At 37.4% G+C, this 26,451-nt stretch overlaps 1 protein-coding gene across 6 annotated transcripts in view; it reads left to right on the top strand.

Moving 5' to 3' along the window:
- Positions 1–26,451, top strand: part of KLHL13 (kelch like family member 13) — an 89,255-nt gene that overhangs the window by 48,520 nt on the left and 14,284 nt on the right. For 5 of the 6 annotated variants that reach the window (XM_067303987.1, XM_067303986.1, XM_067303988.1 and 2 more), the window contains 3 exons: positions 16,517–16,658; positions 20,028–20,160; positions 20,299–20,495. In XM_067303987.1, coding sequence (XP_067160088.1) covers positions 16,517–16,658; positions 20,028–20,160; positions 20,299–20,495 — 472 coding nt within the window. The remainder of the gene's footprint in view (positions 1–16,516; positions 16,659–20,027; positions 20,161–20,298; positions 20,496–26,451) is intronic. The other variant, XM_067303989.1, reaches the window with a different exon arrangement.

Below are 26,451 nucleotides of genomic sequence, written 5' to 3'. Positions count from 1 at the left end.
CTTAGCCTTTATAGCATATAAAGGTTCTGTTGTCCTACACAGCAAATACCTGTGTAACATTCTTTGAGTAGTAGTTTTTATGGAATTTATTGCCAGTATTAATGCAGCTAATACATAGTGTAAGCTTATTCAGAGTGCTGGGAGAGGGCTCTTCAACTGCTTGTCAGATAGGCACATCTGGTTTTGAATTAGTCCTGAGGTATGATCATCCTGGATTATTTTAGTTCCTTACCTATGGTTATGGTAACAGCTTTAAAACCCCAAAACTATTTTGGGGGAAACACTTTCAATAATAATCATAGGCTGCAGAAGCAGCAGTTGTTGCCTAGTGATTTCATCCCCAAAATAAAACTTGATAATGTAGGCTTCACCTCTATTTTGATAAACCTATCAGAGTGCTACTAAATGTTGTTAAAATGCTTAAAAAAATATTTATAGAAATTCTGCTCCCGGTTCTGTTCTTTACTGCTCAGCACCATGTGACAGGGTGTTGGCTTTGTTGCGATAGCATTAAACTGACCTGAAGAAAAGAGAAACTGTCATGAGACTATTCTGAAATCTGTAGAATAAATGTCGTAAATAGTGTTTTGTTCTACTGATGGAATATATTAACAGTGCGCTTTTCTGTAAGGCGGTTTGTCAGTATAGCTGACGCTCTACCTTCCCCCCCCCCCCCGAAACCTAACTGCTTATGCATGATACCTTGTTAAATTGTCCGTCCCATTTTTAATAGCTTTTCCTCTAAACTCCCCTCTGTCGTCAGCCCCGGGAGGTCACGGAGCGGCACAGAGTGGCAGCGTGGTCCCTGATGGACACCTGAGTGACCGGCTGCTTCCTCGCTTCTTCAGGCAATTTGGGAGCTGCCGGGGGGGGGCTGCTCAGAATTAGATTGTTGATAGCGTCCCTACGAGGACTGCTATTAACAGCGTGCTACTCTCCACTTCTCTGCTGCAGAAGCCAGAGTGATATTTGTGTTCCCATAGCATGTTGTAAAATGCATGAGATTTTGCTCATCCTCCCTGGAAATGAGAATAGGAAAATGAGAGCATCCTGAACCAGAAGCTGTTAGAAGAGCATGCAGAAACCTGCAGCGATTTATGCTTTATTTTATCTTCCTAGCTATGGATTAGAAGGACCGATTTTTGCAATGGGCTTTTTCCATAATGGCATTCTTGTATTGTTTGGTCAGAGCTTGCACAGGAGGAAAACAGGCTGCTGAATTTAGTCACTGATCTCTATTAGCCGTGGCCTAAGGCTATGCTGAGATTTATATCCCATTTGTATTGTTGCAGCTCAAAAGAAGAATGTTCAGAGGATGACAAGTGTATTCTGAGTAGGTATGTTTGCTTCATTTTCATATGAAACCCTTTTTTTTTCTTTTTTTTTTTTTCCTGCTTCCATTGGTCAGAAATCAGGTTAATAGGAAGAGAATATAGTACAGTGCTGCAGTGTCCCTGCTAAGGTAGAACAATAGCATCAGAAATAGTTCTTTAAAAATTAGCTGCTTTTACTAAATAAAGCTGCATTGTGCTGGTGTGCACAGTGCAGTCTTTTTTTTTTTCCTTTTTTTTTAAACATATACTGCAGTCAGCGCTTCCCTAACGAGGTGGCACTATTGTTGAGTTAGAACGATAGAATCATCATATTGCTTTAGGGGACAGCAGGATTTAAAAGGAGATGCCTTGCAGCCCTGTCTTACAGATTGGAAGCATCGGTTTAAGGGCACTGGCAGAATCATTTCCTTGTTCCTAGCAGCAGCCACTGCTGTGTCGGTAGCGTGTGGAATGGAAGTCCTAGTTGGTAGTCTGTTATGGAAACGCTGTTTACTGTTATTGTAGTACCGTGGTGACAACATGCCATTGAAATGGAAAACGAGCTCTCCTGCTATCTGGAAATTCCCAGTTCCTGTGCTTAAAACATCCAGGTCATCGCCACTTTCTCCAGCATACATGTAAGTGAGAGAAATGAGGATAATAAGGTGGGATTTCTTTCGTGAGACTACCCTGTGGCAAAATACCCTGTTGTATATTAAATGACATTGGCACTCAGTATTTTACCTTGTTTTTCTGTGTGGACCCTCAGACTTTATCCTGGATGTTTCATGATGGATGTTGTGTCGAGTCTTTCCCTCTTTGTTGGAACGTAGAGAAATGTGCAGATTAAGCCATGCTCATAGAAATATCCTAAATGTTCATTTGCAAACTTCATGTTGATGTGAATTTGTAGAGCTGATCTTGAATTGACAAGTTGAAGCTTTGAGGCAGGCTTTATTTGTAGTGTATATGCTACCATTCCCTCCTCCTGCAACTGAGCATGGAATCACCTGCTGTATTGTAGTGCACTTTTGTTTCTGTGAGTTCTTATATTTAAAAAAAAAAAAAAAAAAAACTTGCTTTGGTCCTCATCTATTCTTTAAAGTCCTAGCCTTAATACAAATGTAATGTCTTATATTTTAAAAGGTTACAGTAAAAGCTTAAAACATAAATATAAATCATTAATATTTGAAAAAAATATATATATAGCTTATGCAGGTTGTCCATGTGAAGAAGCTTAATACAAATGAGTATTTCGATACACATGAAAACAGTATGCCTTTGTTCATCTTGCCAAATCTTGGTAAAGCTTATATTCACCTTTTGTTGCTGTGAGCTTTGTATTAGCATATACAGGTGGCTTTTTCTTTCTGAAATAAAACTAAAAGTAGGCTACTCTACTTGCTTCTGTCTTTGTTTAAGGAAGCAGCTCTTTCAAAATGAGGAGGAGTTGCTTTAAAAACCACACATGTAATAGTGTAGATGGCTTCTGGTATCTGGAAAATTATTATAAAGGCTACTGCTTTCCAGTAGTATTCTAGCATAATAGCTACGGTATTTGTACTTTTAAGCTTATATTGTCTTTTTGTGAATAGGCTTTTGCTTCCTCTGCTGTAGGTACGTGTTGTAAGAAATACATATCATACGTATTTACAGGTTCTGTAAATATCTTTGTGTGTGTGTGTGTGTTGAGAATTGTAGTGTTAATCAGTAGGGCTGAAACAATACAAAAGGCACAACAGAAGCGTGGCCACTATTGTTCTCGGTGAGAAAGGCTGGCGATTAGGAGCTAACCTGGCTATACATAACCTGTGCTGTGTGTGCTCCGATTTTAACATTAATTTTCATAAAAGTTCTTCAGCTTCTTCTTTGGGTACATCAAACATGCTTAAGGCTATTAGAAAATCAGCTATTTCCAATAAATGGCTAGTTGCTATGAGTTTATTAAAATATGACTAAATGCAGAAAAAGTATCATGGAAAAAAGAGTTGTGAGGACTTGAAAGCTGTTTCAGGGAAATAATGACTTGAGTGTTGTCTGATTTTGTTTTTTAAACTATAGGATTTATAAAATGCAAGGAATAGACTAGTCTGATATATCTGCTGCTGAAATTGAACATTTCTTTCATGTATTGCCTTTAAATAACTAATCTCTTCTGTGTATGCTCCAGCATTTATTATAGGGATCATATGGCTGATTATCTCAGTGTGTTAAAAGTATGTGGGCATGTTTAGTAATCATGCGTGACTATATGATGCTGCCCTTATCTGGAGCATGAGAGCTATGTGATCAGCAGTCTTAATCATCTTTTTATAATGATATAATGCATCCCAGTGCTTACAGAGATGTATTTCTTCACTGATGCATAAGTCCTGACATTAGCAGGACTTTTAAATGTAACATTAAAATTATACCCCATATTATAAAGAATGAGAAACATTACAAGATGGCACCTATTTGATTAGATAGTATATATCGACTGCTAAAAACAGCCTTGTGATTTAGGTTGACCAGTAAAATAGGTGGTGTAATTCTTTTTTTTTTTTTTTTTCTCTCTCATTGCAAAGATTACACTAAATTTGCTAAATGTTTTACGTGACATGCAGGGGCTTTTAACATTGGTATTCATAAGTTTTCTTTCATTAGTAGTATTCTACGTGTTGAGAAAAGACTTAACGTTTCAAGTAAGACTCAAAAGTGAGTGATGTGAAATGGAACATCTACTGATGTAAAATATATGACCATAAGACTCTTGCATTTACAACACTTTTATACTTTTTGGATCTAGAATATATAAATGTATAATTGAACCCTTAATCCCTTTAATACTTGGCATCTAAATCTTATAAAATAAGTTTGTAGTGCAATTTGGAATGTAAAATATATTGGTAACAGTAGGGTGGTTTTAAAGTATTTCACTTCTACATGAAGTGAAATTGCAAACTTTTCAAATTTTTCCTAGTAAAGTTGACCTTAACTTTAAATGCTTCATCCTACTTATTGTTTATAAGCAACTTCTGTAGGGGTTAAACTGGTTGCCAGGTGCCCTTGATTTTATTAGTGGTTTATGAGGTTTGTGTACCTGATACCTGAACTCTGCCATAGTTTCACTGCATTGGAAAGCTGAGACTTGCGGTTATGAGCCTGTTCGGCTTCTTGGATGAAGCAGGCATCTATGTACAAAGCACCACCATAAAATGGTTATTTGCCCTGTAAGTCGTGTAGCTGGATCAGTTTACCTGCAATTTCTGATTTTAAAGTTTGTGATGAGTTCCAAAGGTGCAGCGGGAAGGCAAGAGGGCTCATTTAGGAGAGTCTTCTGCTGGACGAGGTTTGTACCCAGGCAGCATGCGAAAGAAAGCACCTGTTTAAGCTGAGCTGATGAGTCTGTAGGGAAATATATGGTTCTGTTAGTGGGAAGTTGGCTGTTTTCACTGGTTCTGGTACTGCTTTCCTGGGAATGGAAAGGGGAAGCAGTGAATCGCTGCTTCTCGGTTGGTGCTGCTGTTCCCCACCAGTTGCAGGTACAGTTACAGTTCACAGATATTTTCAGAATATCCTTAACTGCAAGAAGTAACTCTTCACGTTACCCAGAGGGCGAAACGTCCCTTGCAGGGAAATGCAGACGTCCCCTGACTCCTGGTGGAACTGGTGCAGAACAGCTTGAGCGTTTCCACCAGTTGGGCGCGAGATCCGGGGGTGGTTTCTGGGGAAGAGCAGGCAGCGTTACAATGGGAGTGTTGGCGTGTGAACAACAGACGTAGGTACAACGCAGCCTGACTAGTGCTTGAACTATCAATTTGCAGATGCGTACGCCCGTGCATGCCTTTATCAAGCTATTTTACATTTTCTTTCATGGCACGTGCGTCACTGAAGTTTTGGATATAGATTCCTTTTGTAGAAATGAGTGCAACAGCTATTAAGCGAGTGTATGCTCCACTAGTGAGATTGTATGTTCATATCTGCTGTTGTGTTGACTATTTGGGGCAGACTTAGGTCACTTAATGTTAGTGTGGTCAGGTGAGCAGTTCAGCAGGTGAATCAGAGGAAAGGACAAAGTGAGTAATAGCGCGTAGGAAATGTGGCGTTCCTTGGAGTTGTAGGCGTGCATTGACGGCCACAATTTAAAAAGGAACAAAAAACCCTGACTGGCGTAATTAGAAGTTAAGAATTGAAATACTGCTTTAGAGAGGGTGGAGAACAGTACAGAGTTTCACTGAATAAACACAGTTTAAAGTGTATCGGAGTATGTGTCCTAATTATTGAATGATCACAGATCGTGTTGTCTAATGCATTACGAACTGAAGGGAGAATTCTCTTACTTCTTCCCAGCAGTATGTCCTTAATACTGTTTTCCAAATTTTCCATGCCATTGACGTGATTGAAGAGATGTATGGGGAAACTCTGGACACTGGAGTACTGTCATGCACTCCAAAAAAAGAATTCAGTAATACAGAAATACTATTTTTGCACTAAATAGAAATGAGGATAATGAGAACTTCTATAATTCTGATCTCATGTGAGAATGATTGTTAGCTGTTTTCTGAAAAGCTAGATGTTAAGTGTTTTCAATCCTCAGGGTGCTGTGTTTGAAAAAAATAAGTAAATTTTAAATTCTTAATACAGAATAACTGGTTTGTAACCTCAGTGCCTTCTAGCTTTTTATGTTGAACAGCGTTTTGATACTTTGAGTGGAAACTAACCTTTGAATGTGTTTTCATAAATAACAGGCTAAAGTTAAGAGAAATAAACAAATATGGTGATACAAATATATTATTATCAAAGTGTTTGCAACAAAGTATGTCTATCCAGAGTCACGTGTTTTTAAATTTGTCTGATAGGAAATGCTGTACTGTAATGCAAATCAGTTATTATGTAGAAAAGTTGAAGAAATTCTTAATACTTGGGAGTGATCAGTGTTAGTTTCAGCTGCTTATGTAAGTTAAAGTTCTTGTGTCTTCTCCCAAATCTCTGATTTGCTCTACAATGAACTTAAATTTATACTATACAATGTTGTGTACTTAAAAGAGAAAAAATGTTTCTGCAGTGACAAATAATTCATCAGAGACCATCTGTATTAGGTAGTTTTCTTGAGACCACCCTACATGTCTCTGCAGTTTTCGTTGGTCATATTCAGTAAATAAACTGTTTTGCTGGGCTTTTGAGCATTTGACAGATTAGCCCTTATTCACACCAAGGCAAAGGCTCACCTGTCTTTGGCTGGGTTTCCATTCTGAGCAATTGCTTCCTCGATAGTTCAGATTTCAACAGACTGGAAGTCAACATGCAGGCTTCCCAAAATATTTTTTAAAATAATCCAAAAATGCATGCAAACAGCTGAATTGGGGGCGAGGGGGACTACAAGAGGGTTATTTTCTGAAAGTAGAAGGCAGCTTTTAATCCCAGTCATTTTCTTCATAGACTTCTTATTTGTGTTTGTTAATCTTACTTTTGCTGTTTTAAAATATTAGGTTTTTCAATAGAATATTCCAAGTTGGAGATGTGAAACTTTGTTGTAGCATTAAATTGGCAAAAACAAAAGAGAAACTGGTTGTTGTGAAGGTTCCCAGTTCCAGTGCTTTTTCTGTGCAGACTTGATGCTGTGGTTCTCAAAATCACTCTCTGCTCTTTATGCGGTATGATGTTGCAATATTGACATTATGTTGTGACATGCTAAAGTGTCTTTATTGGACTATCTTGAATATGTTGCTCAGCCCATTCTGCCAGAACGTCACATCTGCCAGTTTGTCATTTTTGCCATTATTTCCTTGCTATTGAAGGAAAACATTGTTGCGCAGTGACTGCTGTCACTTCCTACTCGCCAGCCTTTATTGAGATATGGTATTTTCCACTGAAGTTTGGGGGTACCCAGGGATTTTTGTAGTAAGCAGTTGGTGAATATTGGGGTTTGAAAATGAGTCCCTTGTTCTAAGTGATAATAGTGGGAATAGCAGTGTAAAAATGTGTAGACATGACATTAAAATGGAGGTGCACATTCATATTATTGCTGTATTACTTTGTCTAGCAATGACTGAGAAAAAAATCCTTGCAACACCTAAGTTGCAAAAATGTGTTTTTCATGGCATTGACAAATAGCCCACACTTGTTATCTGACATGCTTAGATTTAAACTCTTTATGATCTGGGGGGAAAAATATTTTACAATTTGAAGTAATAAAAAAAGGCAGGAGATTGTAATAAAGGAATGATAAAACAACTGTGATAAATGATAAAGGAAAAGGAATGGTAGAACAGACCTTGGTAGCAGAAGGAGCAACGGTTAAATAACAAACTGTAATGTCAGAATATTTTTGTCTTTTTTGATAGCTTTTAAGCTATCAAAACTATCCTGGATAGCATATGGACAGAAAACTGTTCTGGGACAGAAAGAGGGGATATGGAAAGGAGTTCTAGGTCCGATACTGCAATGCAAGGAAATGTTTGACCAAATCTTGAATGCACAGATAACACCTTAGATAGACAAATATAGGTTTTAGTCCATTAATTTTGCTTTCATTCTAAGGAATCATTCTGCCAGTTTTAACAATTTCTATGTGTGTATATAAACTAAATTTAAAGACGTGTCAGATCTGTAATCTCCTTGTGAATGCCGAATGTTTTTCTTAAGTGTTTTGTACTGCCTGGGAAGTATTCAGCTGCCTAGCTCCAGTTATGCCTTGCGTTTTGAACACTTAAGAGTAATTATAAAGGGCAGAAGATTAGGCTGCACTGACAATGTACATCCTAAAAGTGGAGCCTCTGAGCGATGGCTGTATTTTACCTTTTCGAACTTCAAGGAAATTAAAGTAGTTCTGCTTCTGTAGAAAAGCTACAAAGCATGCGTGCTTGCCCTGCTTTTTCTCTTCTTAATGATAGAAATCAATAGCGTAACGACAACTTTGGCAAAATGTCATTAGAGAACTATTTCTAATTCAGAGTCATTAAACAATTTGAGTCTGCAAATTTGAGCTAGAAATGGCTAAATGAATGTAAACCCTTTGTCAAACAGATAAATGCGAATGTTATATTAAGGGTCCCAGAGAGACTAAATACTGTTAGGAAAAAAAGCTTTATAGCAATGACTGCACCAACTATTGCTTTGTTTCGGTGGAAAACAAATTTGGTTTAGCCGAGGGGCCGTAATTATGCAGCAAACAGTTTGAAACATCTGATGAATTTTGATTTTTTTTTTTTTTTTTTTTAAGCAGGAATTTTGAGGAGAATCTTTTCTGTGCGTGTGTCCTTGGAAATTACACCTGAACAGCCTGGCTGTGCTGTGTATGAGGGAGTAGGTTGTTGTTGCTGATATTATTGCTCAGTCCTCTCCTGCTGGTTTTGTGGGACCTAATTTTGTGCTGGCTTTGGTGCCATCGCAGACTTAAAAGGGGTCGAGCAATGTGGAGAATATCCTCATTTCTCTCTGCCTCCCCCGCTTCCACACAGATCCATTGGCATTTGGGACAGTCATCACTTATTTAGTCATCTGAGTATTTCTACTAGCTTTTCTCACTTCTGTGTACATCATGAGCCCGTGTGCTTGGGTAGAGACTTTACGCCAAGACTCATGATTTCGTGTGGCAGTCCAAAGAGACCTCACTATAATCTGGAGGAAAAACATAAATTCAAAATGGCTAGATGTTTCTGCACTGGTCCCCAAACTCGGTTTCTAGAATAACTTGCCTTGAGCCCGACTGTGATTCTGTGTCCGAGTCGCTGAAGCCCAGGTCTGAGCGTGTCCTTGTTCCCCTGGTGGCTTTGATACCTTCAGCGATTGTAGTTACAGGGCTTCTCCCTGAATTCTGATTTAGAGGGACTCGGTATCGGGTTACCAAAGAAAAGCTTACATATTCTGCCGTTGTATGCTGATACATAAACAAGTTCAGGTGTAAAAAGTGTGATATTCAAATACAAGCTCTTAAATTCACGCCGTAGTAGCTAACAGCAGCGTTAATCCATTGGAGGTAATGATTTGTTAACTTTGGGTTGTGGCGACCCTTTTCAAGTAAACAGCATGAAAATGCAGTTTACTTTCTCTTCTACATGAGAGAGAAAAGGTAAGAAATGCATATCAGTAACCTGACAAATGCAGAGTATTTCTAGGTGAACTATCACATCCCTAGTTCATCTGTTAAAAAGCATCCTTTAAATTGTTCAGTAAAACAGTGACATGTGAAGCGGATCGCATGTGACTAGTGCTCATCGTAGAAGCCTTATGAGTAGGAACTGGGGTGTGTTTTAAGTGACAGGTGACTTAGTGCCTTCCAGTGCTGCTGTTTTGTCCATCCTAATTTCAGATCATCAGCAGCAAAGGATACAGAGCATGAACCCGAATGCGCTGTGCCAGTACCCGTATGCCCCCAAAACAACAGCGGGAGCTCCAGAAGCCTCTTTGCTAAACATTTTGGCTGATCTGTTAGACAGATCAGCCTGTCAACCTCTCGGAACAAAAATTACCTTTTGTCTTTGTTTTCTCTTCTGGCTGGAGTCATGCATATATTTGGAAAATGTAAACTTAGGTTTCCTGTGCAAACTTCTGCTGTATTTTTATAGTAAGTAATTGTGAACAAATGATAAATGTGGTTACTTTTACTGATACTGCAGAAGAACAAAGTTACAGAAACTCCTGTTGAAAAGTAGTAATAAAAAGATGAGAAGTTATTTTAGGGGAGGACAAGAGTAAGAGTAACTTTGCTGGAATAAAGAATTTCCCGAAAACGTGTGGGTAGAAGATGCAGAATGGAAGAAATGTGAAATGCCATGATTATGCAACTTGTTCATCTGCATTATAATAATATTTGTCTGTCTTTATATCAGCATGCATGATGAGATATTCTTTTATACAACATTGCCATATCAGTTACACTTATTGAGCTCTTAGGTGGTCACGTAATTTATTGGGGAATTCCTAGATTCATTACTCAGGAAGCTGGAACATCTGTTCATAAGGGGAAGACAGTGAGATAGTCAATACTTACTTTTTTTTTGGCAGACTAAGCATACTAAGAATATATTTTGGCAGACTAAGCATGTGAAATAAAGAATTACTGTATATTCTAGTAATAGCTGAAACTTTCATTGTATTTCAGTTGGCCTTTTCATTAATAGTTTCAGCAGCAAAACATATACTCAGTTGCATGTACTATAGCCCTGTAATATACCAGATTTTTTGATAGAACATAAAATAATAAAGATTTGTCCTGTGATAAGATCATAATATGAAATTGAAATCCAGTTCTTCCTTTGATAAATTCCAGAGTACTGGCACATGCCAAGAGTAGTTTCTGAAGATGCCATTTACCAGTGACCAGAACACTTGCAGTCATGGTTCACTGGATAGTAATTTGACAAAGAAAATAAGGTTATAATCCTTTCAGAAACAAGCCATTGAGCATTCACCAAATTAAGAATGCTCTGTCTGGGCAATATTGCTTTGGTAAGCTTGTACTGAGTTATGCAGAGATTGTGGGTTTTAAAATAAATCAGGGAACATGTGCTCTGAAATATCTGTAGATGTAGGCTGATGCTCTTCTTTTTGCATTCCAAGACCATGCACTGTACTCTGACCATTTCAAACAGATCAGTGATTTACTGATATAAATGAACAAGTTCACTGTAATAATTTCTGTAGTCGCCTTGTTTCTGTCGCATCAGAGTTCAATTTCTTACTACAAAAACATCAGAGAATTGTTTTATTTCATTCCTGTCACTGAGCGCTGTACAAAATGGCAACTCCACACCTGAATATTTTAGTTGAGAGTAAAAGAGTTTCCACAGATTCGTGCTTATCAGAAGTCACTTTTATATGAACTATTTTAACAGGTTAATATTTGCTGAGTGCTTTAGAAAGCAATTTGCCTGCTGCCTCTGTGAATCGGGTTGTAATTCAAGCCAGCTCAGAAATATTTGTCGGTATTGGCTGGAAAGTTCCATTACTTAAGACCAATTTTGAAAGAAGATACAAATTCTGGTTGTATCCGAGATGGAGACAGATACCTCTGTCAGCCAAGCCACAGGTACAGATCGAGTAAGGTTCAAATTCTTGGTCTGACTACCGACTCTCGTATCCTGTCCTGACCGTCAGGTTATAGCCTCTGCTGCTGTACGTATTTCTGCTCTCCTTTTGAGGTCAGTCCTTGCAGCCTACATAAATCGCTGCAGATACTCTAGGGAAGTGGTATACAGAATTGGGAGTAGTAACGGAGAGCAGTCCTGCAAATGCTTTTGTCTGCGTATTTTCAAATTTCTTTAATATGTTCCAGAAATACTCAGCTCCCTAACGCTTGTGCTGGTCCAGATGCTTACCTGTGCCTCTTCTCTACCTGTAGGTGCTAGCAATTAAACTTAGAAACTCATTATGAAGACCCATTGCGATGATTTTCACTTTCCAGTCATCTTTTCATTAACAGAAGCTGCTTCTTGTTCTTGTTGTTATCCCTCTACATTTTGTCCTGCGTTGTGATTAGATTTAGGGAATTATATACCTGACTGACTAGCATTTAAAAGCCACTGAACTTTATTATCTCTTTCGAATAAATGAGGTGAATGTAGAATGATATTACTGAATTGTTCTTATTTAAATTTCATCTTCTCCACAAGGGTGATACTTAGCCATTTCACTGCAGCATGGTTTTCTTCCACCTGAGCTCAAAACCCCCCCCCAAAAAAACAAAAACCCACTATTTTAATATTTTTTGTAGCTCAACATTTGGCTTAGGGTTGTCTTTCTAGTTCTAAAGTTCTAGTTCTAAAGGTAATTGCACAAACCCTCTAAGAGGGTGTTCAGGTAACTTCTAGTGGATAAGCAAGATTAAAAAGGAAACATGTAAAGAGAAAAATGAAGAGAATCTAGTTGCTCCTATAATTATGATGGAAAACTGCAGACCAAGTGTATATGTTGAAAGTGGTGTTAATATCTGTATTTGTAGCAACATTTTGTGAATTATCACTGCATGCTATTGTAGTTGTCTCCTCCAACTTTTTTTCACCCTGATTAAAAATGCTACTGCTGCACTTCTTGTTTAATGACTTCTATTGATCAGAACAATAGAATTAATTAGAAAATGAATTAGCTTTCTTCTTTGGTAGTATGCTTAATAGTGATATACTGTACTTACAATACAGTACAAATCAATATATTTACATTCATTATTATCTAATTAGTTATAGTGCTTGGCAGACCTGTGTTAATGAATATAAATAATGCAGTTGGTAACAGTGCCTAAACAAGGCAGATGTACTTACTGTGTGCGCACTGGGAATTCAACTGGGTGTAAATTCACATGAACCTTTGTGGCCTGGACGTAAGTGGCAGAGCTGTTTTTGAATATTAGCTTTACAGCCCCCAAAATGGAACTTGTACTTTGAATAATTTGAAATTTCTTTAGAGGACAGTTTTTTAAATGAATCTTGTTATATATAACGTACTATTTGTCTTCATTTCTTTGTCTACTGGTATCAATGCAATGTGTAAGCACTTTTGCATTTCCGTTGTCTTGCAAAGATGAGTAGCTTCTATTGTTATGTGAAGATAAATGTTGAAACTGGTACAATGCCAGTGGCAAATTCAGAATATCTGTCACTTTGGGAGTGCTGTTTCCTTCTGTATGTACGTCACAGGACTGGGGTTCAGCAGGCCGGTGTACAGTTTCCAGGTCTTATTGCTGACTTGCACTGTAACTTTTGCCAAAATAAACTCCTAAATGTCACTTTCTGCATAATGACAGCATGTGCTGGTCCTTCCTAAACTGTTAAGCAAGCTGTAGGTTAAAGATGCAGTGTATATAAAACAACATATTTTTTTTCCTTTGGATGGGAATGAGAGGGGATTTAAAAAATTGTTTGTGGATTTTATTTAAACTTGCAGTAACCTTCCAGAAAAGAAAACATTGTCATGATTTCAAAGAGACAAAAATCCCTAAATGTTGAATGGGGTGCAGTTGAAGTAGAAGAGTTGATTTGTTTGATTAGTACAATGCATCTTTACAGTAACTTGTTTTTGTCTCTTTAATATGGACTAGGTCTCTGTGTTGGCAGTAGACTGTTAGAAGCATTTGTGTATTGCAAACATTAAAGGCCTCATAATAGCTGTTTAAATATAAAGCAAAGACTAGTATTAGAAGAACAATATTGTCTGGTTATCTTTAAAATTATTCTCACTGAGTCAAATGCAGCCAAGTTAGCATTTGAGATTAGAACTGTAACATTTATATTTCTGGATTTTTATAGCATTCAGGTTTGCATTTTTAATGTCTAATTAGCGTACACAAGCTGTATTATATTCCTGTACATATCTAACAGCAATTGTAGAAGAGAAACAATGAAAGTGTCTTCTGCAGAATAGCATCAAGGCAATTCTGTACAGAGAGGCTTGTGAGCTGCTGAGCTTATATGTATGATAGAAATATTAGACAACTGCCCATTATGTATTGAAAATCAGATAGGAGAAATAATTGCTTGAAGCCAAATCTCAGCTCTGTTAAATGCATGGTTTTGTATTATAAGTGTTTTAAAATATATTGTATTCTCTCTATTGTGTATGCTGTAGTAACAAGGTATCATGTTAGAGGTGCTTTTAGGACAAAGCTTGGAAAGTTTTATGTAATTTGTATTCAGAGATGTGTATAAAATAAGCTGTGTGCTCTGTATTGGCAAACACTAGTGGAGATGATGCCAAATCCACTACCAGGGAAGTGCCAAATAGACTGTCGTTTGCCAGGATATGCAAGTTGCAAAGTGCATGCTCTTTCCAGTATTTACTAGTCTCCTACTGGTAGGAGTTCAGATGCAAGTGGGTAAATACCTTAATGAAATGTATTTTGGGTAGGTTGCTTTTTCTCATTTTTCCAGTATTTCGGCTCACTTTGTGGTAGCAGTGTGATATTTGGCCCAGTCCAGGTGGGGAAGTGCTTGTGGTGATGGTGGCTGCTGGGTTGTTGGACCTTCTAGAAGGGAGCTGTGTAACGGTGACCAAAACACTGCCGCTTCCTAGCGGCCAGTCCAGAAAAGTGGTCTCATTATTACTGCTGTTGTTGGAATAAATGCATCACGGTCAAGGTCTTTGCCTTCATTTGCAAACATTATAAAGTATGCTAGCTGTTGAGAAATGGAAATAACATGTGGTAACCATGGTAAAAAGCTCGTGCCAAACTGGCAAGCAAGTTGGTTTGCTTCCCCCCAGCCCTAATGATTGAGGAGTGCGTTTTCTGAGTTTAAAAAGAGTCTTGTAAAAGCCTCTTCATATAATGGCTATCTGATTTGACATTTTTGGAAGACCTTCAAGAGCATATGCAGTCAAATTAATGCTAGTCGAATCTGCAGCACTTTCCCACCCACGCTCAGAAGTTTCCCAATGTTGTTTTGTGTTTCTTCTCTTAGAAAGACATGTAAACAAATTTAAAGACTGAATATCCTTTGAAACCACAGTAGACTCTTTCCTTGATGTTATTATGTTCGAACTAACAAAGAACTAGAACAAAATGAACAAAAAATCTTCTGGGTCGCGAGCTAGCAACTGCTTTGCTGCTGTGTTACGTTGAATGATGCATTTATTGTATGCCAAGGATAGCCTGGAGAACACTTTTCTGAGTATGATATACTATGTAAAAAATTTTATTTAAACCACACTCTGGATTTGTTTTATGAATTGGAAATCACTCTGTTTTTAAAATGGCTGAACTATTGCATCCTTCAGTACCTCCACATTTAATGCAATTTTTTGGATGTATGAATATTGGGTTACTGCATTAGAAGGCAAAGCTATTTAGCTGTACCCTTGTTCCTACAATGTTATGTCTGTGTGCATAAAATCTCACTGTTTCAAACCCATGTAGACTGTTGAATGGTGAATTTGTTTTGAGTATGTTTTCATAGCTGACCCTAAGTAACCATGGGTTTGAACAAGGCACATCAGTGCTATCAGAAAAATTCATAAGTTTCAGAAACTGCTATAAGTAATCAACATACCAAAAAAAAGGGGAAAATTAAATTATTTTTTCATCTGCACATTCCCATTTTGTCCTTACATAGTGATCCCAGTCAAATCTTGGGAGGAAGGAGAGGGGAACTAATTTAAACGCATTCTTGTCTCTTATTTAAAGTAATTTCTGAAACTAGTTTGGAGGCCAATGTTTTTACCTGCATGTAAAAATTTGGAAAGCTTTTTGTATCTGGGATTTGCAGCACATATGTCAAATTGATATGAATCTTTTTGGAAATATGGAGTCTTTATTAATAATGAAAATTCCCTCATCTGTGAGTTAACAATGTATGCTTGCTAATTAATATTGTATATATGCACATCTGTAGAGAGAGCATGCATTATGTTGGTGTGCATGCCAATAGGTAGTATATTAAATCATGGAAATTATGGGAACTAGTTATTAATATTTCTAGAGATTAGGTTTATTTATATTTTACAATAATTACAGGTTAGGATAGATAGAATTTTATATGCACATCTCTTTATGTAAATCTACTTTACATCTCAAGATTAAAGCGATAGGTCAGTAACAGTGCAGTAATTTTTTTAGCAGTGCTACTTAAAAATAGCCCTTCCTATTTAGATTGGAGAGTAATTATTTGGGATCAAAATCACATGTACTGACTCTTCACACTAACAAATATTAAGTGAAAATTATAGGAAGTGATTGCCTGCAATAGTCAAGTACTGAATTTCATATCCTAGAAGAGTTCTTCTAGTTATGTATTTCTAAAAGTAGTTTAACTTACTGTTTGAGACTCCACTAGATATGTTTTCTATTGTTGTTTTCATACTTGAGCAAGCTGATACAGCCCATAAAAAATGAAATTACTTAACTTTAAAATTACCTTTAATGTTTTAATCTTTTGGCTTTCCATGGCAATCTGGCATGGTGAGATACTTGATTTTGAATGCCGAATGCCTGAAAACATCCTAAAATACTAGAAGCACAAATAGAAATAAAACAGTGCCCAAGTTTCTTAATCTTGGGGGAGAAAATATAGCTAAAAATTAGAATTCTAAGTTAGACTGCTTAGATAGTCTAACACTTCCCTTTCTTAGGTTAGGTGATGGGGACCAATAAGGACCGGTTGTGTTGCCTGCTGATTTTGCCCCATAGCCTCTATGCTGTTACCTTTTACCCGAGAAGACTGTGGTTTTAATACACAAGGGCACTGAATGAAAATGAATTTGCTCTTAAGGCTTCTGTGTTCTCATCTTCTTAGATCTCTGGTGGAAGAGGAGGACCCTCATATGAAAGTATCTCTGGGGAGCAGCGATATGGGCGTCTCTGCCCATCTACAGTCTTCGAAGACAGGGACCACGAGATTTTTCACCAGCAATACGCACAGTTCTGTGGTGTTACAGGTAATTGCTTACTCTTGTGTCGCTAATGACCTGTACGGAGAATTTGGAAGGCTCTATAAGCCATGCCTCCACTCTACAGCCTTTTCAGACTAGCAGTTCCTGAAAAGCCTTGGAAAGTGTGTGTTTGGGTGCTGTGCTGACGGTGCCCCGAAGCATCATGGCTTGTCATTTCTTTTCCTGAGAGTTAAAGGTTCAACTTTCAGCAAAAGCTTGGAAAAACTGACCTTTGGAAAAACAGCCAACTGCCTGCAACTTCTGCACGGCAGCAAAGGAGCCCACACATTGCTGGGAAGCCTGCTTTTTCTGCAGAAAGAAAGATGCTCTATTTTCTGAACAGATACTTTATTTTATTTTTATTTTTTTGTCACTGTATGTTCTACAGAACTACCTGTGAAATGGCCTGCAGTCTGACAATTAGCTAGGCAAACAAGATGTTAATAGCTATTAAATCAATGAGTTTCATGTTCTTGCAGTTAGTGTATATTAAAGAATAGCTGTTATGCTGCAGGTAGCAGGTAACTTTAATTTTTGTCAGTCACGAATGAGTATCCCTCTTTCTCAAAATGCAGAATCTTCCCTGTTGATAAATCTAACACTTTCACTGCTCTGTATTTCTTTTTTAATCTTCAAAAGTTTTGTATTAAAAAAGAAAAAACACCACCAACAACAGAACTTTTGACCATGTAGCAAAGGTGCTGTAGAGCCTACAAAAGAGAAGAAAAGGAGATGAAAGGTGATTGGTTGTGCTCTAAAATCTGACCAAAATATATTCATATATTCAAAACTGTATCAGCTAACTTCCACGAAACTTTATTTTTCTAACATTCTTATATGTTCTGCAGATTAGCGGTTCTGCTTGTCTGTGCTTATGCTAAAAAAACAAATTAACTTTAAATGGTAAGATCATTTTAGTGTAAATGTGTAATTGCATAAAACATTTGGCGTGCTTGCTGTTAAACTTGCTAACAAGATTATTTTTTTAAGGTTGGGTACTTTTTGTAAAGCCTGAGGTATTCTGAAATCTGTTAGATGAGTTACTAGGTCTGTGATGATCTCTTTCTTCCTGTGAAGACTGAGTAAATCATCTGTTTTAAATCCATGTTTAGTGACTATTGTAACTACAAAAAATTAGCTCAGAGAAATTAAGATGGTTGTAGCTCTGGCTTTTTAAAAGTCCAGTGGTTCCACATAGCCACATCTCTAGCAACACTTGGAAGCAGCCCTGAGCCTTTCCATGCGGGGGACATTACAGGTTTGCACTGTGCTTCGTGAAGCCTGTGCAGATCACTGCGATCCTGCTCACTTCTACATGAAGCGCCATTCTGATTGGAAGATTGTAGCGGAGTCGTTATCTTGAGGCGCGACGTCTTAAAACTAATATCCTGGTTCCCTGTTGTACTTTTGTGTCTGTTTAGCCACAAGCAAACTATGGAATTATACGGGGCTACCGTATGGTAGTGCTTTCTTCTAACAGATAAAAACGTTATGCCCTAAAACTTTAAGAATCTAAATATAAAAGCATTTTATCTTCTTGTTTCTGCTGGGGATTTTACACATCGTACAAAACCAAGCTTAAAACTTGGATGGTTCTGGCTACTTTCCAGCGCAAGCTTTCTCAGGAGCGCAGACTTAGGTATGCATTGAGTATGGCATAATTCCTTGGAGAGCTGCCATCAGCGAAGGAGAGTAGTGGGGAGAACAAAACCATAAAACACCAGATGCAGGGTTGTGCTGTGCTCAATTTGCACATTATTAGAATGAGATTCTGTCCTCAGTTTTCTAGCAGCAAAGATATTTGCTTTTAATGTTGGTAAGGACATAACAGCAAATAAGGATATTGGGAAGCCTAGGCCAAGTGTTGAGATCTTATTTCTTCCTCATCCTAGTCTTTTCTTCACAATTTGAGCCAATGGAGAACTAGTAGTTGTAAAGCTGTGTTTGTAAAAACTACAGGGTTGTTCAAGTCCTTGAAATACATCAGTTTTGTAAGAGCTGAGAATAAGGGGTTTGCGTCTCTGAATGCCTGAGTTTGTGAATTGTGAAATATCTGATTCTCTTGTGCATCAGAAATGAGCTGTTCTGGGTGAGGTGGAAGGGACTATAAGGAATGTGGGAGGTCTCCATGTTTCTCTGCAGTTGAAGACTGCTGCCGATAGAGGAGTCCTACTTCCCCTGTTTATTGCCATTGTCTTGCAAGCCTGATACCATAATTACAGTCCATTTTCTTATGACCCGTAGAGAGAGTCCTGGCTTCAGTGCAACACTGTGTCGTGAGTTATGCTGCTGATTTGACTTGGTGTGAAAGCTTGGCAATAAATATCACACAAGATGCTATAGAACATAATCCTGTGTTGGCTTCTCATATTTATTAGAGCTAATAATTCACCTCTTCATTTGTACTCTGTCCTTTTCTGTTTGACAAATTTGAATGTCCTTCTCTGCTTATCTTTGTAGCTTTAAAAATACAGCCTTTCTTTAAGGTATCTTAAATTTTATATCCTAGGAGCTGATGCCAAGACTTCCTCAAGTGATAAATCTATAAAGGCAATATTTGCATGTTTGTTAGTACTTGAAAAAAATCAGATGATATGCCTGGCTGAAGGAAACTGTTTTATGTTTGAGCTTCTGTTCTGCAGTGCATGAAGGAGGCTCATGCCTCCTCATGAAGGAGACTCATCTGCCAGTATCCCCAACCAGGCGTACATTTGGAGGAAGATCTTTCTTTAGCGTACTGTTGCAGATGACTGTTTCTTTTATTACAGTTAGCACTGTACTTCAGTGGAGTAAGTACTTCAGAAAAGGAAGCAGAGCAGATATACTAACGTAAGAGCATATTTTGGAGCTTGGCTTGGTAACATTGGTAGTAAATTTGATAATCATGTAACCAGGTGACCGCTTTCCTTGCAAGCCCCAGCATTTTGCAGCCTCTTAGGTTGCAGAGCACTTGAATGGTATGGAACAGAAATATATCCAGGATGAATGTGTGTCCAGAATGGGTAGGTCACAAAGCGATGATATCTGTCCCTACCTAAAACAGCTTATGGAGTATAAGCTGTTGAAAAAAACTGCTTCTTGAAAAGAATGTTTGTAATGAGTAAGGCTACTTGTTTAGGCACGGTACGCTTTGCATTCTTCAGTTATTTATGGAAAATAATAATTATTCTGTTTAAGTTTTCCAGTGAATAATTACCATTTAATGTATTAGATACCATGGTATGTAAGATGACAGCTTATTCCGCTGTGACTTCTTGGAACTGTAGTGTGTATGTGAATAAAAGTCAGTAAATTTCACTTTTTACTGAAGGGAAGCAAGGACTCCTGCTCCCCCCTCAAATCAAATATATGCTTCACCTTATGCTCTTCTTGCAGGGTTTTGACCAGCTGCGAGTGGAAGGTTTGCTCTGTGATGTGACCTTAGTTCCCGGCGATGGTGACGAAGTGTTTCCAGTTCACAGAGCAATGATGGCTTCTGCAAGTGATTACTTCAAGGCCATGTTCACAGGTGGTGTTTCTGTTAAAGTAATTTGAGTGGCTATCTCTGAATCGCCATCACTTAGACACTCAAACGCATGCTCAGTGTTGAGAGTGAATCAGTCCTAATCAAAATGATCATATAAATTTACTTCCATGTCTTTCTCAGGAGGAATGAAGGAGCAGGATTTAATGTGCATTAAGCTTCATGGTGTGAACAAAATAGGCCTAAAGAAGATCATTGATTTCATTTATACTGCAAAACTTTCCCTTAACATGGACAACCTTCAGGACACTCTGGAAGCTGCCAGCTTTTTGCAAATTTTACCTGTTTTGGACTTCTGTAAAGTGTTTCTTATCTCTGGGGTAAGACATTGACTTAATGCTACTTGTGTCTGTCATTCAAAATGATAAAGGTCTTTTTTGTTTGATTGGGGGTTTTTTTACAACAGTGACTAATAGGCAAAGTTAAGGCCTAAAATTTGCCATTATTCATAATTTCTATTCACACAGATCTAGAAGGGAAATTTCAAGAAAATTATGAAAGTCTTTTCTCTTTTGAGTATTATGTATAGGGTGGATTTGATATGAATATTATACCATATTACAATTCTTTTATTTCCTAAGTGCATTTCAGTGATGGTGGTAGCAACAGTAATTATAGTTCACAGATTCCTTACTGGATTTCTTAGTTCATGCTCTTACATTCTCTATCTTTCTATAAGAAAGCCACTTGTTGAGTCCAACTGAAAAAATACTAGAAGAGCGAGCTGTCATTGTGGTTGCCCAAGTTAATATACTTTATGCAAACCTTTTTGTTTTGAGGAGTGAAACGCACAATTGTAGTGATCCTCATAGAAACCTTTACATCGTCTTTTTTGAATTGGTGAACTTGGTCACGGTCCTTTAGTATAATACTTCTAAAGGGATTACTAATAGGGATGTTACTGAAATGTCAGTTATATGAGAAAAGTAGCTACAAGAATTTTATGTTGATTGCCTTATTATTCTAGGACTAAAAATGGCCCCATGGAAAATATTTTTTTCACAATGAACAAAATAACTTTTTTTTTGTAAGCAGGGGACAGCCCACAAGTAGCAACCCTCTGCTCTTCCGCTAGTACTGTTTATTTTAGAAGTGAATGCATATGCAGCTTGAATCAGGGTTGCTTTTATGCAGTGGAAAAGCTTGCCTTGCAAACAAGCATGGTGCAGTTGCAATGCAATACAGTCTATTTACAGGTTAGAGTTGGCCTGCTGATTTTTATTTATAACTGAGATTAAAAACTCAGGTCCTGAACCCTCTCCATGAGGGGTGCGTTAGTAACACCCTTTTCTTCCTTCTTCAGCGCCGGTGTCCTGTTCTGTTCTGAGGTGGTGCTTTGGAGGAGTGCCATGTTCCCTTCACGCTGAATGTTTAAACGGTTTTGCAATTTTCCCTGTATTAAAGGACAAGCAAGATCATTTCTTCCCTAACAGCAAGAAAGATTTTAAAGATTCAGCTTAAGTGGTAACCCAGCTTCTGCTTGTGTAGGCTTTTTCCTGGGTTCAGTCTTCATGGGTGGAAAGAGGCATGTAAGCAAAGAAACCTGATGTGAAATATTTCCTTTTTTTATTGAGCTGCAGCCTCTTGTTAACAGCACTGTTGAATACTCCACTGTTTAATCTTGTTGTATGCTAAACATCAGCTCACGTAGGTGTTTCGTCAGCTTAGGTTGTCTTTCGGAGGTTTTATTTTTCAAACACCCTTTCCTTTTTAAATCTCAGATATCAGAGGCTTCAGGGTCTCACTGTATGACTGTGCTCCTTCTAGCATTACATTCAGTGGACTCATTCCGTAAATTTTGTATGCTTCAATTATATTTACTTAAACAGTGCAATTTCTTAATACGGGTGGAGTTATCTGTATTCTATCTTACACACGGGATGTAAGCAATGCCAATATATGCCGCTTCAGTACCTTGCCTGGCTGCTGCTCTGCAGTCCTCTGTAAATATAACTTTGTCCTGCCTGCAAGTAAAGGGCACCTACTCCGTGGGGATGCAGAACGGGAGAGCTGCAGAGCTGTGCTCTGAAAGGAGTTTTGCTTAGAGGGACGTGCTTCAGCATTATTTCTAATGTTTCCTTAAGCTTTTCTGATAATTGCTTGTATACCTTACTAGAAATCTATCTCAAGACCTTTAGCAGGGAAACTGGTGGGTTCTGCATGAATTGTAACATTATTTGGCATTCAGTGTTCTGTATGTCAGTAATGACAAATAAGCAGGTTATCTCATAGTTTCACAGGCTACAGAAGTGTGACCTATTTACTAAAGACACGTACCTGGACTTAGGCAAACAAGAGGACTCAGAGATGCAAACAACAGAAATCTGCTCCATAAGGAAAGTGTTAGACGCAACTGGGCGCTCTAACACTGCTTTTTATCTTGGCATGTTTTCTAATTGGCCAGTTCTCAGAGAGCTGAGATAATGTTTCCTTAATCTTAAATCCGGCACCATCTATTTTAGGTTGCTGTAAACACCAAGGTGGAATATTTGGCGCGGCTCCCTTGGGTGGGAGTTGTGTTCTGGTTTTCTGAGGGCTCTTCCACTTAGCGTTGACTCAATCATTGTTGTGGTTCAGATAAGTAACCTTGTGTTTGATAGTCCCTTTTGAAAGGGGTTAGCCTCAGAATCGTGAAGACTTTATTTGTTCTCTTAATTTTATTCATACTCTAATCTTACATATTTTGATTTATATTGATGTCTAAGGAGTGTAAATCTATATCAATCTCTATTTCAAATTGTCCTAAAAGACTATTATTTAAAAGGGTTTTTTTGAAACACATTAGTATTGTGGGGCTCCTGACATCTTTCCAGATTCAAGAATACTTGCAGAAAGAATGCCTGTTTTTCTGTTAAATCTATATACATTGCAGAATGTGTTTAGAGGTTAAAACTCAAAAATACTTGGCCTTTCTTGAAACCAGTGTACATCATTCTTTACATATAGGGATACATAACTAATTTTTTGAGCAGAACAAGAACATTTGGAGTGTAGGAAAATAGTCAACAAGATTAAAATGTAGAAATCTCATTCATTGTATAACTGTAGGGAAAGAGAACAAAACTGAGTTTGTACGTTTAGCCTAGTGATATTCTCAGCAGTCTTGTACAAAGAATAATTTTTGAATGAATTTACTCTAAAATTTGTTTGAACAAGAATTGATGAGCAAGCTTCAGGTTTTTTTTTGGTTTTGCTTTTTTAATTACCGTATCTTAGCTTTGCAGAGATTATGTCACATTACACTAGTTTCGCTCCATTCTTGAATTAACATTTCTAATCTAAATGAGTTCTCTGAACAAGTCTGAGGGTTTTTTTTTCCCCTCCTGAAATTAGCTGCCTGAAGAGCAGCGTCTGAGAGCTGGAGTAACCATTCCCGGACAAACACCTGATTGTGTTTGAATTGTCTGGGGAGTCCATTACTAACAAAATCATAGAAGTCAGTTTATGTAAAGCATTAATGTAACTATATTGCTTTATAAGAGGATATTGGAAATATTTATAAAGCAAAGTATAAGCGCAAGGTAACAACTTAATTTGTGTAAAAAAAACAGTGAGACCTTCAAACAATGATACATGTTTTAGCTGGCTTGTAGATGTTTTTATTTGTTGTGCATTTACACCCTTCCTGTCAAATAGCCCAAAATCAGTAGTTCTGACAAACTTTGCAGACCTGCTCTGCAGCTGAATGGGCTCCCAGTGAAAATGCTGGAATTTCTCCTGAGGTGCTTTCTGTCTTATTTTTAGTATTAGTTTTAAATATTTATAGCTTTGCAGAATGCTACAATAGGCTAGGATTGCTCCCATGTTCATACCTAAAGGAGCCATAATGTAATGAAAATTAATAAAATAAATAAATAAAAAGGCAGGGAAATGTTTTCAGAATGGAGTGCCAGAGAATACACAGTACTGTTTTGGTAAGAGTAATAGCAATGTATAAACTGGAGAAAGATTAGAAACCTTTCCAAATAAATTACAACATTCAGAGGAGAGTGTAACAGTGTAACAGGAAATAGAGTATTATACTGTAATTAAACAGCAAATATTCCAAAACACTGGAGATAAATATCTCAGCTTTACCTTTGGTATAGTTGCTTTTATAATTCTGTTTTACATTTCTGTAACAACTGGCAAGTTGTCAAAGATGGTCTTAATATTTGGAAGCCTGTCTTATCACAACACCTTGCTCCCAGTTATCAAGTTCGTCTCAGTTTTGCGGATGCGTGGGGTCTAAGTCTTGGGTGGAAGCCAAGGACTGAGTCTTTGGTCAAGTGATTTACCTTTTTTAATGTGTGTGGTGAACCCTGCTAGCTCTCAGTCCTGCATGGAGAGGGGCGTGAATATGATTAATTCCCATTTCTGAGCTGGTTGAATTTCTGTTTTTTTATTTCTGGACTTTTGTGTATGGGAGCCCACAAAAAATTGAGGATTTCAGGGGAATATAAGCTCTTTAAAACGTGAAAAAGGGGTGCATATGTTAAGTGCTTCAATGTCTAATAGTCTTTGAAATATAAGACTAAATGTTCTGTGATACTGGGTTTGAGGACATAGTAAAAATAACTTGCGCAGAAAGTCAAGTTTTATTCTGGGGTTCTCAGATTACTTGCTATTACGTTGCTCAGCATCTGGTTTTATGGTATAGTATAGTCAGTTAAGGGTGTGGGGGGGGTTTTGTTTTTTTGTTTTTTCTTTTTAATCAGAGCTTGAGAAGCCCTTGTTTCAAAATTTCCAAAGAATTAAATCAAGTGCTTTCTCAAGAAAGCATTTTTGCTTATGCATTTGATTTTTTTTCCAAGCCGTGCTTGACACTTATTTACAGAAAAGCTTTTTTTTTTTTTTTCTGGAGGTCTTGCTGCTTCTTTGTAGTGAGTAAACATTGTAAAAGAGCAGCTCTGTGCTGTAGTGAAAGTGGAGTACTAAGTAAAAAGCCCAAGTAAAAGAGAATTTACTGAAAAATCTCAACTTCTTTACTAGTCACTGGATTCTTTGTACAAAGCAGTCTTTTTTTTTTATCTGGCATTTCCATTCCTGCCGTTCACTTCAGTAGGATTCCTTCCTTTTGAGCTCCTGACCAACTGGCTTCCATAGAGAACAGACAGTTTTTGCACCTCTCATATGTACCATAGCATGTGTGGGATTGTTTGGTTGGTTGGTTTTTTTGAAAATCAACACTTCAGTAACTTCTTAAGTGTTTAAATAGCATTATTGTACTTTAACCCTGTTCAATTTAAAATATTTAGGTAGAAGTGACTATTACATTTCATTCTGTTAAAGGATTATATTTCTGTCTCAGAATTTAAGAATCTTTAGATACTTTTTATGACCATGGAATAATTTTTTGCAATAAATTTTAGCCTAGTTTGTTGATTATTATCTCAAAGCACAGTAAAATCAGTAATAACACGTTTGGTAAGGAAAGTAAGTATTTTTAAGAAAATACTTAATATGGTACCGTAATTTGAGATTAGTGATGCAATTGTTACTGAGCCAAACAAAGTGCACAATTTCATGAGCATAATGAGGACTAATTGTAATCATAACACAAAAAAAACAAAACCAAAACACCTGTGTACAGTGCAATACTGGTAGATTAAGGCAGTGTAAGGTAAATTTTCCGAGAGGAGTAGGGGTGATTGGAAGCTGCTGATGTGATGGTCATCTGTCATTAACAGTGTAAAGTTAGTGAGACCATTTCTCCAGTGTAAGCATTGCAGGAATCTACAGAATCACAAAGATTTACAATATAACCTAGTTATTTATATATTGCACAGATACTTTATAATAGAAATCCTGTTAGTCTGCCACGCATTAACCTCATAGATTAATCTTGATTACAGGATTAGCGTTTATAGAGATGAAAAATAAGGTATGGAGCCTATGACTCTCCAAAGGCATTTCAAGACATGTGAACAAAGACTTCTGACTGCGAATATTCACTCTAGGAAAGTTAGATCAATTTCCAGTGAATAAAAAGAATATATTTACTATTCTCATACTCATTAGACCTTTAGAATTGTCTGATATTAAAGGGCAATGATCAGATTCAGGTTATGCAGTAGAAAAATCTCTGTCATGACCTTCAGGTTTTTGAATGCTGAGGCTACAGTCAGGTAGCAGTCCTCAATCTTTATAATCTTTTTTAAATAAATGAGATTTGGAACCTTTAATTCTTTTGGCCTAACAAATATAATGAGAATCATGAGAAAATTATGGAAATTGTTGATGTTGAGTATGGCTGACATACTGTTGGCCAAGGTGACTAGAAAGCATGTACTGAAG

This window comes from Apteryx mantelli, chromosome 13 (assembly GCF_036417845.1).
Source record: "Apteryx mantelli isolate bAptMan1 chromosome 13, bAptMan1.hap1, whole genome shotgun sequence".
Classification (NCBI taxonomy): domain Eukaryota; kingdom Metazoa; phylum Chordata; class Aves; order Apterygiformes; family Apterygidae; genus Apteryx; species Apteryx mantelli.
The sequence above is the reverse complement of the archived record's forward strand: the minus strand, read 5'-3'. Positions and strand labels throughout refer to the sequence as shown.